The following is a 15117-nucleotide window of genomic DNA, read 5'->3' as shown; positions in this document are numbered from 1 at the left end:
TGTACCAATAGTTTCAAACTCTTACTCAAGGAGCTCGAAGTGTTGAGGACTACCACAAGGAAATGGAGATACTCATGTTGAGAGCGGACATCACGGAGGATTGGGAAGCAACAATGGCCCGCTTCTTGAACGCTTTAAGGGCCAAAATCGCAGAACAAGTGGAGTTACAACATTATGTGGAGCTCGGAGACTTGGTGGAGAAGGCCATCAAGATTTAGAGGAGATTAAAGAGAAGGGGTCAGCCAAAGAACTACACTAGTTTTTCACCCTCTTATCCTCGAAATACACTACCAAAGAAGGAGGAAAAAGGGGCAATTAGTTCTACCTCCTCAAGATCAAGACCGGATTCGACTAAATAGGAGTCTAAAACAACACCCAAGACTGCCATTGAGTCAAGCACAGGAAGGAACCGAGACACCAATTGTTTTAAGTGCCAAGGCTGAGGGCACATTGCTAGTCAATGCCCGAACCAACGCACTATGATCATCTTGTCAAGTGGTGAATTTGTCACCGATGATGAGGACGAATATGAGGAGATGCCATCACTCATTGAAGAAGAGGAAGAAGAAGAAGCATTGCCGGTCCATGAATGTGTTGGACTTGTTGTTTGACGAGCTTTAGCAACACAAGTTAAGGCAGACGACCACTTGCAAAGGGAGAATATCTTCTACACGCGATGCTACATAAAAGGCAAAGTGTGTAGTTTGATAATAGATGGAGGAAGTTGTGCTAATGTCACGAGCGCATTAATGGTGGAGAAACTAGCACTACCAACTCTACGACATCCAACACCTTATCGTTTGCAATGGTTAAATGATAGTAGGGATGTTTGAATGACCAAGCAAGTTCAAGTACCTTTTCAAATTGGGAGGTATGAGGACGTGGTGCTATGCGACGTGGTCCTGATGCAAGCGTGTCACATATTGTTGGGAAGACCGTGGCAATTTGACAAAGGGGTTACCTTTGATGGCATTACAAACAAGTACTCCTTCAAGCAAGCCGAAAAAAGGATTGTTCTTGTACCACTAACTCCTAGCCAAGTTTGTGAGGGTCAAGAGAGTTTGATAAAAGAAAGTGAGCGAGAGAGTGAGAGGAAGAAGAAAGAAAAAGCCGAGAGCTCAAAAGAAAGTGAAAAGGCTGAGAAAATGAGTGGAAAAAGGCAAATGGTGATCCGGCCAAAGAGGAAAGAAAAGAGAGAAGGCAAAATCTATTGATAAAAGCCAATGTAGAGAGGAAAACTTTAAGTATTAATACACCTATCTTTGTACTCTTGTGCAAAGAGGTGATGCTTATTACAAGTGACCTTGCTAACACTTTACCATCAAGTATGGCCTCTCTTGTGTAGGAATACGATGACGTTTTCCTCAATGAGATTCCAAGTGGACTACCACCAATTAGGGGAATTGAACATCGAATCGATTTGGTTCCATGCGCTTCACTTCCTGATACGGTCCTCGATCAACACGTGATGTGTGCATGGATCAGGACCCACGCAATGACCCGGTCCAAGTTCCATTGGGCCCAGTCACATGTGCATGGGCCAAGCTCTTCAAACAATCCCACCAAGCCCTTGTTCGAATTGTCCAAGACCAACATGGAGTCCATAGATATATTGAAGGCTTGGAAAGAGACAATCAAGTGATCTACACCTTGATCCAAACCCATGAAGACTCAAGTGGGCCTCCAAATGATTGGGCCGAATAGGGGTTAGGCCTTAATGTGGCTTAGGGTTAGATTCACTGCGTAGTAGAAGCATAGGCCGGCCCATCTTGGTGTCAAGGTGGCCGACCACTCTTGTAGGGTTTTCTTAGGGTTTTCCTTGTTACCTTTAGCCTATAAATAGGCTAGCTTTGTAAGCTTTAAGGACACAAGTTTTATGAATAAAGTTTCCTTTATTTCGATTCTTCCTCTAAGAGAGAGTGTCAATTCTTTTACTTGCTTGGCAAGGATTATTGAGTAGTCTTGCGTCTGGTCCATGATTGTTCGTACGACCTATCCCGTGGAGTAATCACCTTCATCGGAGTCGTCGTTCTACCGCTTTAAACCAACTCGTGTCATTCGTGTTGATTTAAGGTCCCGCAATCCAAGCGTAGGACAACCTCGCTAGATCCTTGGGCAACGTACTACGTGTCTCGAAACAAGTTGATCGAGGAACGTATCAGTTGGTTTCAGAGCTTAGGTTGAGGTATCTTCCATTATATCCGTTGTTTTGTCTTATTTTGTCTTAGTTTTCCTTGTTTTCCGCTACCTTGTCTTACAAAAAAAAATTCTGTTTGTGTCGAGTTTGTTCTTGTCGTTTGAGCTTTGTCCCTAATCTGTCCAAAACTCCTTTGTTGTGTTCATTGTTGCGTCCAATCTCTGGTCATAAGTTGCACCCAATCTGTCCTTGAGTTGTGCCATAGCTTGGTGGTAAAAATTCTGTCCAAAGTGTTGTTACAAATCTGGCCGACACTTGCTAGTGTTGTTGAGTAGTGGAATTGTGCATGGTACAACTCCAAATCTGTCCAAATCATGCGTTATTGTTACTAGTTCTAATCTGACCGAGTTTGTATGTGATAGCCCCACCTCACCCTAAGGCGAACCAAAGGGTTCGGCGGACCGCTTGTCCAACTCTCGCCGAGACTCAGTCATACCACCATCAAGACCGGAATAAAACTACAAGAATCACGACGAAATGGAAGGGCTGCCGCCACGTAGGATCTAACCACGTACAAGTACACTTTGTTTGCAATGAAAGAATGTACATTCTCGAATATCTATATATTACATAAACATGAGGAAACATTTTAAATATACATATTAGTAAGTTTACAAATCCAAAAGGAAACATTGTATTAAGATACATTTAGGGTTTCCAAGTTGTCGAGGAGTTATACCAAAAGAACAAAAGTATTTCTGATTAGCTCAACTCATTTCTCAAAACATTGCAGTTCCAAAAGATGGTTCCCTGTAAGGAAAACAAGGATAATGGAACGGGGTGAGCTAAAAGCTCAATGAGGTACCAACAGAATAAACAGTAGAATCAGTAGAATTCATGAGAAAGCACTTTGGAGGCACATATTCACATCAAATACGAGAAATGAATGAACATCACAATGTAAAGGATACAGGTGGCTCTCAGGAGCCAAATCCCCGTTGCTATACTTGATCCAGCCTCGTTGACCCTCCGTCAACGTTCAATAAAGAAACCAGTCCAGTAGAACACCACTTAAACGCCAAAACCCCGTTCACCAAACATCCCCCTTACCGGGCCCGAACGCCAAACAGGAACAGGAATGGTAATACTCGAGTATACCGAAATCAAGAGTCTCAATACCCAAAGGTTCCCCAGGAACAGGTACCCAAGGATTGTCAATTATCTCGACCAAGCCCTTGCTGGCTCGATTTAATTAACTCCCCATGAGGTTGAGCTCAAGTTTAACAAGGATCAAGTTTAACAGGACGATCGTTGGACACACTTCTAAACGATCACATAACAAGTACAAGTAACAAGTTCAAGTGCATAACAAGTACAAGTAATAGATTCCAGTTCGTTCAGTACAGGCAAGAGAACGAGTGTGATAAAGTACACCCTCGTCTCATACAAGATTAACAGTCAGGAAAGATATTCACATAGCAAGTTGCAAGTACAGAAAACCAGTTTAACAATAACTCAGGGGAGTGGTCCACTCACTAGTTCAAATAAGGATAACTTCAAAAGTTTCCTTCCCAAGTGTGGCTTTAATCGTCGGCACCTCCTAGAACAATCAAGACAAACACTTAAGACTCGACTCCAAGACCTAGTATGGAGTTCGCAAGTGAGACTCGGTTACGAGCCATATGCCTAGTCAAAAGAACTATTAATGCAAAGTAAAGAGGTGACCTCGGAGTGAAAAGGTAATAATTAGTCTTAAAGGCATGAACAACCTCAAAGCCCTACCTACAATGACTGACCAACTCCAAATTTGAAGTAGGAAATGAAAGTAAGGTCAATACTAGAAAAACAGGATTTTCCAGTTCCGCGCAACCTTATATGGAAAATCATATCTCAAGTTTTGTAAGTTCAAAATTAATAAAAGTTTATACCGTTGGAAAATGCATTCAAAGGGCTATAACTTTCCAGAAAACACTATTGTAAGATTCGGAACGCAAGTCAGTCGAATTCAAGTCACAAGTTGCTGCTTTATCCAGTGGAAGACAGAACAGATACAATATTTCAGTCAAATTTGAAAAACCACCATAAATTGGACAGACAGAAATAGAGTCTGAAATTTACACAGTTTATAGCTCTGTGAATCTAGTTTAAAACGCAACAAACGGAACTCAATTCCAACATTTCTACATCAAGATATAGCAATCTCCCGAGACTGCGCAGGAGCTCCTGCAAACATTTGGACAGCACTTCCCCTTGTCTTTCTTTACTTTTCCAACCAAACCTCAACACCCAATCACAAACTATCAAACAACTTTAATTAGAGCCACAATACCCTTCAAAACATCCAAATGGTAGCTCAACAAAGAAACCCTAGAAAAGCCCCAATTATAAACCCTAAAACCAAAAGACAGTTTTGACGTCATTTAGCGGAACGGACACAACTGGAGCTACACTTATCAAATTGGGGTACAACTTATACCGTTTTGAAGCTAAGAGAAAGGGCTACAATGTTGAAGAAGGCCACTCAGTCTAGTTTGTAGTGAAACTAAGTCAAAAGTTCAATGTACTAAACCAGAACCACATAAACAGGTTAACGAACCGCATTCTGGTTAAATAACCATAATTCAGGCTACCAAAGTCCAATTCAAGTGATTCCAAAGCCATCTGAAATCTAAGATACCAGGATATATTTCTTAAGAAGACACCAACACCCAAATCGGTAGTATTCCCAATCAAATTAACCAATTACAGAAGCTGATTAGCATGTTCGGGTAGAAACAGGGCAGCAGGGGTATTTCGGTTTTTTCACAGGATACGTTGCTCCGATTGGCCTGAAATTTTGCAGACATCTCTAAAATATCATTCCCTACAACTTTCATGTTTTAATCCAAGGATAATTTGGCCCCTAACTATGATGAACAGTACCAGGCAGAATGAGGGGAAATGAAACCCTAGTTTCCACAATTTCCTTTCAATGCGGAAATTTCCTGCAATTAACCACAATTTACACCTTCTAGCTTCATTCTAGATCATTTCCAATCATCATCCATGGCCACAACATATGAATGATATTAAAACAGAAAAATCATGAATAATTATAAAACTTCACCAATTTCACTCAAAATCAAGATATAATCCACAAAATTACCTCTTAGGCTACCACAAGTTATTAATTAGACATAATTAGATAGAGGAGAGGGGTTCCTTCACTACTCACCTTAGTAACCAAAGGAAAAGAGCAACTTGGCACCTTAATCTTCCAAACCACTTCACTAATCACCTCAAGACCACTTAGCAAAGAGATTTGATGGAATGATTTGAAGTTTTATTGGTTTGATTTGAAGATTGGAGCAAGATTATGAAGTAGGAAGTTTGAGGATTTTTTTCTCTTTCTTTGAGCAAGAGGTTCGGCCAAGAGAGGTAAGAAATGAAGATGATTTTTGGCCAATTTTAATTAAATGGTAAAGTTATGAATAGTAGTCAAACTTAAGAATCCATCACAAGGTGACACTTGTCACCCTTATTTAATGCAACTCTATCCTTTTGTCTCTCCAATGATAATCCATCTAGGTAACTTCTAATTATCTCTTCGCACCTGATAAATTAAACCCAGTATACACAACTTAACCTAATTGGCCGAATTTTACCAAACTTTCTGCACTAGCGGGTCCCACGTCCAATATTCACTCCGAATTTCCCATGAACTAACTTACACTAGGAAAATGAATTTAAAATTCTTTTCACTTATAAAAGCTCTGGAAAAATCAAAATAGTATAATAAAGAGAAATGCAAGCAAGGAAATAAAATAAATAGTATAAAATTAGGGAAATTTACGGGTCCTCACATTGTACCCTTTGTTGCACCAATTCTGCCAAGTATTTGGTCATAGCTGAAACCACAAGAAAGAAAGGGTGACGGCTAGGGTTTTTGTGCGGCTAGGAGTCTTGCGCGGCTAGGGTTTCTTTTGTTGTCAAGTCTGTCCAAGTTTCTTTGGTGTTATCCAAGTCGTTTTAGTTAATTCTCTAAACTGATTTTGGGGTTTAAACTTGTTGGTGTTGCGAATCTTGAAGGAAATCTACAAGAATTTTAGGGTTCTTGAAACTCTTGAAAGTTTCTTGGAGATTCTTGCAACACCTTGCGGGGTGAACGTTTCTTGTGTGACAAAAAAAAAGAGAGGGCTGTCCGAAACTGGTCTGACCACTGGGCCAAGTATTTGAATTGTCCTTAAGTCAAAAAAAAAAAAAGAGAAAACAAAACAGAAACGCAAGTTGAAGTTCTTGAAACTTGCGTGGGGAATTCTTGGAGGCTTGTACGTGTGCATTGAGGACCATATCAATTCTGGAATTTAACTTCAAGTTTGGCCAAGTTGTTGTGTTAGTCGTTTGACAAGCCAAAACAGAAAAAAAGAAAAGAAAAAGAGGAGTCGGGTAGAGCAACAATAGAAGGAAAGTCGAAGTTTTATTGCTAGACGGATTCTTTCTTGAATTGTTATCCCCAAAAACAGAAAATTACAACTAGAAGAAGCACTCAAAAATTTTGACCAACCTCTTCTTGAAAATCTTGATCACCTTGAGCCTTGATCACTTATACCACCCTTTGAGGTTCTTGAGGTTCTTGATCATCTTGAGCCTTGAAAACTTGCACCTCTCTTCGAATAAAAAGTTTTTTGTACGCTCTCGCATCCATAAAGGGCTTTCTTGGTTTAGGAGTAAATTTCTTGGGAGCTTCTTGAGCAGCCCGTTTGGGGGATCCTTGAGTGACATTGCTCACGTTATCTTGGGAAGCCATTGTATTGAGACAAGAACCAACGCTGCCTTGCCTTGCGAAGAAAAGGGGAGGGCCGAATTGCTTTGTCCTTGAAGTGTAAAAGGGCCGAATTTCTTGGGAGTAAGGTGCGGCTATGAAGAGAGGGATTTTATAGGGAGTTAGCCGACCTTGGGAAAGGGATTAAGAAGAAAAACAATTCTGGAAATTTCAGCTAAAGGGAGGAAAGGAAACCAAATCTGTTTTGGAGAGGAGTTTGGGAAGTTCCAAAGGTTGTTCAATAAAGGAAAAGGGTGTTCTAAGGAAGTTCCCAACACTAACTTGTTTTCCAAACTGAATTAGGAAACTAAAGAAGATAGCTTGGGTAACTCTTGTTCTCGCTTGGACACTTTCCTATATTCTCTCATCCATTCTAGGAAACTTTCCTATATTCTCTCGTCCACTTTAGAAAGCTAGGGTTTTCTTTTCTTTGTGACGCACATTCCATTGCTGACCACCAACAATATCCCTTCCAAATTCGGCCATCTCATCTCGTTTCCACCCATATTTGTGTCCTATACTCTCGATTACTCTTGTGGAAAAATTGGTAAACGATCATTGGGCTCGAGCAGCATTTCTCACCTACCTAAACTGACAGGTAAAGGCATTGGGTAAGATCTTTAAAGAGTGTCTTGAGTGATAAACACAAGGGAGAGTGATACACTAAGGGAGTGAAGTAAGGATATATTGCACTATTTCTTCTTGTTACTAACCTTTTGCAGGGCATCAAGAGAGACATGGAGCAACATCAACCAACCGCAGACTACTCCTTGATGTTCACCGCCATGAAGAACGAGCTCAGGCGAATCAGTGACCAACAAATGGAGGAGTTGCACACTCATTTTGACGAGCTATCCAAGAGTCTCGCGCAAGGCTCTCATTCAAGATCCCACAACCGGAGTAACCATGGCACCAAAGAGGCAAATAGCGAAGACTACTCCACTAGGGAGGATGAGGAGCGACCCGAAAAGCCTAGAAGGGACACGTCTAAGAACGAGCTCAAGGGCCTTAAAATTCAAGTGCCCGCGTTCAAGTGCAAAAGTGACCCTGAAGCTTACCTAGAATGGGAAGGCCGTATTGAGATGGTGTTCGACTGTTACGACTATAGCGAGGACCAAAAGGTGAAGGTTGCCACTGTTGAGTTCATCGACTATGCCCTAGTCTGGTGGGACCAAGTAAGGACCAGTCGAAGGAGAATGGGAGAACCATGAGTCCGGACTTGGCGAGAACTCAAGGCATTGATGCGCAAGAGATTTGTTCCTAACTACTACAACCGTGATCTCCACTCTAAACTCCAAACCCTCACTCAAGGCAACATGAGTATGGAGGACTACTACAAGGAGATTGAGATAGCCATGATGCGGGCCAACATCCAAGAGGATAATGATGCCACAATGGCAAGGTTCCTTAGAGGTCTCAACCCTGACCTCCAAGAGGCCTTGGAACTCCAACCTTACTTGGACATGCATGACCTTTTGGAGCTAGCCATCAAGGCTGAGAGGGGGAAGAAATTGAGGAGGGGAGGCCGAACTTCCCAAACCTCCAATTCGAGTGCATGGGGAAATCCACCCAGGGGAGCTGCACACGAGCTTGAGAATGCGGCTACACCAAGCCCTTCTAGCAGCACACCAGGTAACTTCCCTAACCAAAATTCCTATTCTACCACTAACAAATTAGTTGATGTATCTAGGTCCACTTCCAAGTCCCCTCAAGAAACTCCAAAGCCTAGGAGTAGGGACATTAAGTGTTTCAAATGTCAAGGATTCGGACATACACAATCTCAGTATCCAAATCAATGGGTAATACTTATCTCTCACAACAGCGATATAGTGTCGGATGACGATGATTGTGAGGAGATGCCCAGGTTGACCAAGGAGGAGAGCTTGGAAATTGACTCGGTCGAGGAAGAATGTTCACCAACCCAGGGTGAAATTGGTTGCTTGGTCGCAAGGAGAGTGCTCATCGCCCGTATTAAGGAGGATGAGCAATTACAGCGTGAGAATTTGTTTTACACTAGGTGTAAAATAAACAACAAGGAGTGTAGTCTCATCATCGACGGCGGAAGTTGCACTAATGTTGCAAGTTTGATCATGGTAGAGAGCTTAGGGCTGCCTACAACTAGACACCCACATCCCTATCGACTTCAAGGGTTAAGTGAAAATGGCGAAGTCCGTGTCTACAAGCAGGTATGCCTTCCTTTCTCGATTGGTCCGTATTGTGATGAAGTCATGTGCGATATTATACCCATGCATGCTACTCATGTGATACTAGGAAGGCCATGGCAATTTGATAAGTATGTTACCTTTGATGGTAGGTCTAACAAATATACTCTTTTGTACAATGGTAAATGAATGGTCTTAACTCCTCTCACACCTTCACAAGTGTACGAGGACCAACTTAAATTGCAAAGAGAATATGATTTGGACCGTCAAAGGAGAAAACAACAAGGGGCCGAATCTGGAAATTGTTCGACCTCTGCATTTGAGCAACCGACCCAAGGGAATAATGATGTGACTAGTGTTACAAATGAACAAGCATTAGTTAAGACAAACACTAGGAAACAAAACATGATAATAAAGGCTAAGGCACTCAAAAGTTTTGACCCACCTCTTCTTGAAAATCTTGATCACCTTGAGCCTTGATCACTTGTACCACCCTTTGAGGCTCTTGAGGTTCTTGATCATCTTGAGCCTTGAAAACTTGCACCTCCCTTCGAATAAAAAGTTTCTTGTACCCTCTCGCATCCATAAAGGGCTTTCTTGGTTTAGGAATAAATTTCTTGGGAGCTTCTTGTGCAAGCCGTTTGGGGGATCCTTGAGTGACATTGCTCACGTTATCTTGGGAAGCCATTGTATTGAGGCAAGAACCAACGCTGCCTTGGAAGGGGAAGGGCCGAGTTGCTTGTTTCTTGGGAGTAGAGAGAGCCGAATTTTTGGGAGTAAGGTGCGGCTGTGAGGAGAGGGGTTTTATAAGGGAATAGCCGACTTTGGGGAAGGGTTTAAGAAGGAGAAAATTCTGGAAAGCTTCGGTCAAAAGGAAGAGAGGCCGAATCTGATTTGGAGAAGAAATTGGAAGTTGCCAAAAGTTGTTCAAGAGGGGTCTTCAAGGGAGATTCCAAAACTGATTTGTTTCCCCAATTAGTTTAGGAAACTAAGTACAATACTTGGATAACTCCTTGTTTCACTTGGACACTTCCCTATTTTCTCTCCTTGCTTTAGGGAACCACTCCTACTTCACTCCCACGTTTTAGGAACCACTCCTACTTTCACTTCTATGTTTTAGGAACCACTCTTACATCTTAGGACACCTAGGGTTTCCTTCCTTAGCATTATTACCAAATCTGTCCGCCACCCATAACCTTCTCAAAATTTCGTCCTTTCCATCTCAAAAATCTCAACCAATTGTGTCCGACATCCTTGAATACTCTTGAGGGTAAGTTGGTGACAAATTGTTGGACTTGAGCGATATTTCTCAACTACCTACTCCAACAGATAAAGGCGTTGGTAAGTCCATTAAGGGTGCTAACGAGTGACACACACAAGAGTGAGTGATACACTAAGGGACTGAAGTGAGGATATACTTGCATTTTTGCCTTGCTACTAACCTTTTGCAGGACACCACGAGAGACATAGAGCAACAACTAGCAACCACCAACTACTCATTGTTGTTCACCGCAATGAAGAATGAGCTTAGGCGCATCAGTGAACAACAAATGGAGGAGTTACACACCCGCTTTGAGGAGCTATCCAAGAGTCTCACACGAGGCTCTCGTTCTAGATCTCACAACCGGAGCAACCGAGGTCCCAAAACGGCCAACAGTGAAGACTACTCCGCTAGTGAAGATGAGGAACGACCCGAGAAGCCTCGAAGGGACACACCCAAGAACGAACTAAAGGGACTTAAGATCCAAGTACCCACGTTCAAAGGCAAGAGTGACCCTGAGGCGTACTTGGAGTGGGAAGACCGCATCGAGATGGTTTTCGACTGCTACGATTATAGCAAGGAACAAAAAGTTAAAGTTGCCACCGTTGAGTTCACCGACTACGCCCTAGTTTGGTGGGACCAAATAAGGACCCATAGGAGGAGAATGGGGGAATCGCGAGTCCGAACTTGGCGAGAGCTCAAGGCGTTGATACGTAAAAGATTCGTTCCAAGCTACTACAACCGAGATCTCCACTCCAAACTGCAAACCCTCACTCAAGGCAACATGAGTGTGGAGGACTATTATAAGGAGATCGAGATGGCCATGATGAGGGCGAACCTTCAAGAAGATAGTGAAGCAACCATGGCTAGATTTCTGCGAGGCCTCAACCCAGACCTTCAAGAAGCCTTGGAGCTTCAATACTATGTGGACATGCATGACCTTCTTGAACTCGCTATTAGGGCCGAGAGGGGAAAGAAACTAAGACGAGGAGCCCGTACCTTCCAGTTTTCCAACTCGACCTCATGGAAGGGCAACCAACCACGGAGGGCAACCCACGAAACTGGATATTCGGCTACACCAATTTCTTCAAGCCGAATTCAAGGTAATGTTCCTAACCAAAATTCCTCTTCCACCTCTAACAAAGTTACCGATGTATCCAGGTCTACTTCTAAGGCACCACATAAGACTCCTAAGACTAGGAGTAGGGACATCAAATGCTTCAAGTGCCAAGGGTTTGGACATATTTAGTCTCAATGTCCAAACCAACGGGTCATGCTAATCACTCACAATGGCGAGATCGAGTCCGATGATGACGACTGTGAGGAGATACCCGAATTAATCAAAGGCGACTGCCTGGATGAAGACTCAGCTGAGGAAGATTGCTCACCTACACAAGGAGAAGTCGGGTGCTTAGTGGTACGACGAGTGCTAATCACCCGAGTTAAGGAGGACGAACCTGTTTTACACCCGTTGTAAAGTAGGTGACAAGGTGTGTAGCCTCATCATCGACGGTGGGAGTTGCACGAATATGGCAAGCTTACTCATGGTTGAGAGTTTAGGACTCCTAACTACTAAACATCCACACCCTTATCGTCTCTAATGGCTAAGTGAGGATGGAGAGGTACGTGTCTTCAAACAGGTACGCGTTCTCTTTTCCGTTGGAACTTACACTGATGAAGTTGTTTGTGACATTGTGCCTATGCATGCTACCCATGTCATTTTGGGGAGACCCTGGCAATTTGACAATCACGTCACATTCGACGGAAAGGCAAACTAGTACACACTCTTGCATGATGGCAAACGCAAGGTTCTCACACCACTTACACCTGCACAAGTGTATGAGGACCAACTTAAGTTGCAAAGAGAGTGTGAACAAGACCGTCAAAGGAGGAAACAAAAGGCGGTCGACCCTTGGCAAAGGCTCCACTTCTGCAAGTGAGCCATCGACCAAGGGTCAAGTGAGCACACCTAGTGTTACACATGACAAATCACCCACTACACCTACCACTAGGAAGCAAAACATGATCATTAAGGCTAAGGACGTTAGAAAAGTTGTCAAATTCTGATCAGCCTGTACTTCTCATGATTTGCAAGCATGTGCTCTTGGATGTTGCTAAACTCGATAAGGTATTGCCTTCGAGTATGGTTGCTCTTTTGCAGGAATTTGAGGATGTTTTCCCTGACGAAGTCCCTGATGGCTTACCACGCATTCGAGGGATTGAGCACCAAATCGACCTCATTCCTAGAGCACCACTACCCAACAAACCTGCTTACCGCATGGGCCCTGAGGAGACAAAGGAGCTTCAAAGGCAAGTTGATGGCCTATTAGGTAAGGGTTGGGTAAAAGAGAGTCTCAGTCCTTGTGTTGTGCCTGTGGTACCTGTTCCCAAAAAGGATGGTACTTGGCGCATGTACACTGACTGTAGGGCTGTCAATGCTATTACTGTTAAATATCGCCATCCCATTCCTAGATTAGATGATATGCTTGATGAACTCGATGGTGCTATAATATTCACCAAAATCGATTTAAGGAGTGGCTATCATCAAATTAGGATGAAAGAAGGCAATGAATGGAAAACGGCCTTCAAAACCAAGCATGGTCTCTATGAGTGGCTAGTCATGCCTTTTGGGTTGACTAACGCCCCTAGCACCTTCATGCGACTAATGAACCATGTCTTGAGACAGTTTATTGGCAAATTTGTCATAGTTTACTTTGATGATATTCTGATATATAGTCGCAGTGAACATGAGCACTTGGAGCATGTGAGACTAGTTCTTGAGACACTTCGAAAGGCGCGCTTATACGCTAACCTTAAGAAGTGCACCTTTTGTACTAATGAACTTGTGTTTCTGGGCTATGTAGTAAGTTCGCAGGGTATCAAAGTGGACGAGTCCAAGATTGAGGCCATCAAGCAATGGACAACTCCTACATCCGTCCCTGAGGTGCCCAGCTTTCTTGGATTGGCAGGCTTCTACCGGCGCTTTGTCAAGGACTTCAGCACCAGTGTCGCCCCAATGACCGCCGTGACCAAGAAGAATGACAAGTTCCATTGGGGGGAAGCCTAAGAACAAACGTTTCTTACCCTAAAAAACAAGCTCACATATGCACCTGTTTTAGCATTACCAAACTTTAACAAGACTTTTGAAACCGAATGTGATGCTTCTGGTGTAGGTATTGGCGCTGTCCTCATGCAAGACAAAAGGCCTTGTGCCTTCTTTAGCGAAAAACTGGGAGGGGCTGCCTTAAACTACCCCACGTATGACAAGGAGTTGTACGAACTAGTGAGGGCCTTGGAGACCTGGCAACACTATCTTCGCCCTCGAGAGTTCGTGATACACACTGATCACGAGTCACTGAAGTTTCTCAAGGGGCAATCTAAATTGAGCAAGAGACATGCCAAATGGGTAAGCTTCATTGACACCTTCTCCTATGTGATTAAGTACAAGACTGGCAAGACGAATGTGGTAGCTGATGCCTTATCACATAGACATTCCTTGCTTGTCTTCCTTGATGCTAAGTTATTAGGGTTCGAGATGATTAAAGAGCTCTACACACATGATCATGACTTTGGTGACATATATGCTATGTGTGTTAAGAACCCACATGGAAAGTAATTCTTGCATGATGGGTTTCTATTTCATGTGGATAAACTGTATGTGCCTAATTCTTCCGTCCGTGGTCTTTTGGTTAGGGAGGCACATAGTGGTGGTCTCATGGGTCACTTTGGCATGGTTAAGACCCTAGCCATGTTACAAGAGCATTTTTACTGGCCTCACATGCGTCGAGATGTTGAACGCATGGTTGGTAGATGTGCCACTTGTCATAAGACGAAGTCTAAAACAAATCCGTACGGCTTGTATACCCCATTACCTATTCCCCACTATCCTTGGGTAGACTTGTCCATGGACTTTGTCTTAGGACTCCCTAGGTCACCTAGGGGAAATGACTCCATCTTTGTAGTGGTTGATAAATTCTCTAAGATGGCTCATTTTATCCCCTATCACAAAACTGACGATGCATCTCATATTGCTAATTTGTTCTTCAAAGAAATTGTCCATCTGCATGGTATGCCTAGAACCATTGTTAGTGATAGAGATGTCTAATTTTTGAGTTACTTTTGGAAGACTTTGTGGTCTAAACTTGGCACTAGGTTATTATTCTCCACCACCAGTCATCCACAAAGCGATGGACAAACTGAAGTTGTCAATCACACACTTGGCACACTACTTCGGGCTTTGATTAAGAAGAATCTTAAAACTTGGGAAGAGTGCTTGTCTCATGTTGAATTTGCCTACAATTGAACTGTTCACAGTGCTACACACTACTCACCTTTTGAGATTGTTTATGGCTTTAACCTGTTGACCCCCCTTGATTTAGTACCTTTACCTTCCTCCGAGCACACAAGCTTAGATGGGAAAAAGAATGCTGAATTTGTGCGCAGGTTACATGAAGCCGTTCGGGCAAACATCAAGAGGCGTACTCAACAATACCTCCAGCAAGCAAACAAGCACCGTCGTAAGATGGTATTTGAGCCTGGAGATTGGGTCTGGCTACACTTGCAAAAGGAGAGATTCCCCAAGCAACGACAAAGCAAGTTGTCCCCAAGAGGTGATGGACCCTTTCGAGTGCTCCAACGAGTTAATGACAATGCTTACAAATTGGAGCTCCCTGGAGAGTACAATGTTAGCGCAACCTTCAATGTCCCGGATTTGAGCCCGTTTCTTGATGAGGAGGATCCAGATTTGAGGGCAAAT

At 43.0% G+C, this 15117-nt stretch overlaps 1 protein-coding gene across 1 annotated transcript; it reads left to right on the top strand.

The window, feature by feature from the left end:
• Positions 1–8179: 8179 nt before the first annotated feature.
• Positions 8180–13428, top strand: LOC113714078 (uncharacterized). The gene is made up of 3 exons (XM_027237877.1): positions 8180–9124; positions 10552–10994; positions 13098–13428. Exons 1-3 carry the CDS (start codon positions 8180–8182, stop codon positions 13426–13428), a joined length of 1719 nt encoding a protein of 572 aa, XP_027093678.1.
• The last annotated feature ends 1689 nt before the right edge of the window (positions 13429–15117 follow it).

This window comes from Coffea arabica, chromosome 10c (assembly GCF_036785885.1).
Source record: "Coffea arabica cultivar ET-39 chromosome 10c, Coffea Arabica ET-39 HiFi, whole genome shotgun sequence".
In the NCBI taxonomy this organism is placed as follows: domain Eukaryota; kingdom Viridiplantae; phylum Streptophyta; class Magnoliopsida; order Gentianales; family Rubiaceae; genus Coffea; species Coffea arabica.
Note: the sequence above shows the minus strand (reverse complement) of the source record. Positions and strands in the feature narration are given on the sequence as shown.

Bases quoted from the DNA above. Each gene is read 5' to 3' on its own strand.
- LOC113714078 (XM_027237877.1), top strand. From the start codon at position 8,180: ATGCGCAAGAGATTTGTTCCTAACTACTACAACCGTGATCTCCACTCT. The intron at 9,125-10,551 runs GTATGCCTTCCT...AACCTTTTGCAG, and splicing joins AAGTCCGTGTCTACAAGCAG to GACACCACGAGAGACATAGA. The intron at 10,995-13,097 runs GTGGGACCAAAT...TCTGATATATAG, and splicing joins ACCGACTACGCCCTAGTTTG to TCGCAGTGAACATGAGCACT.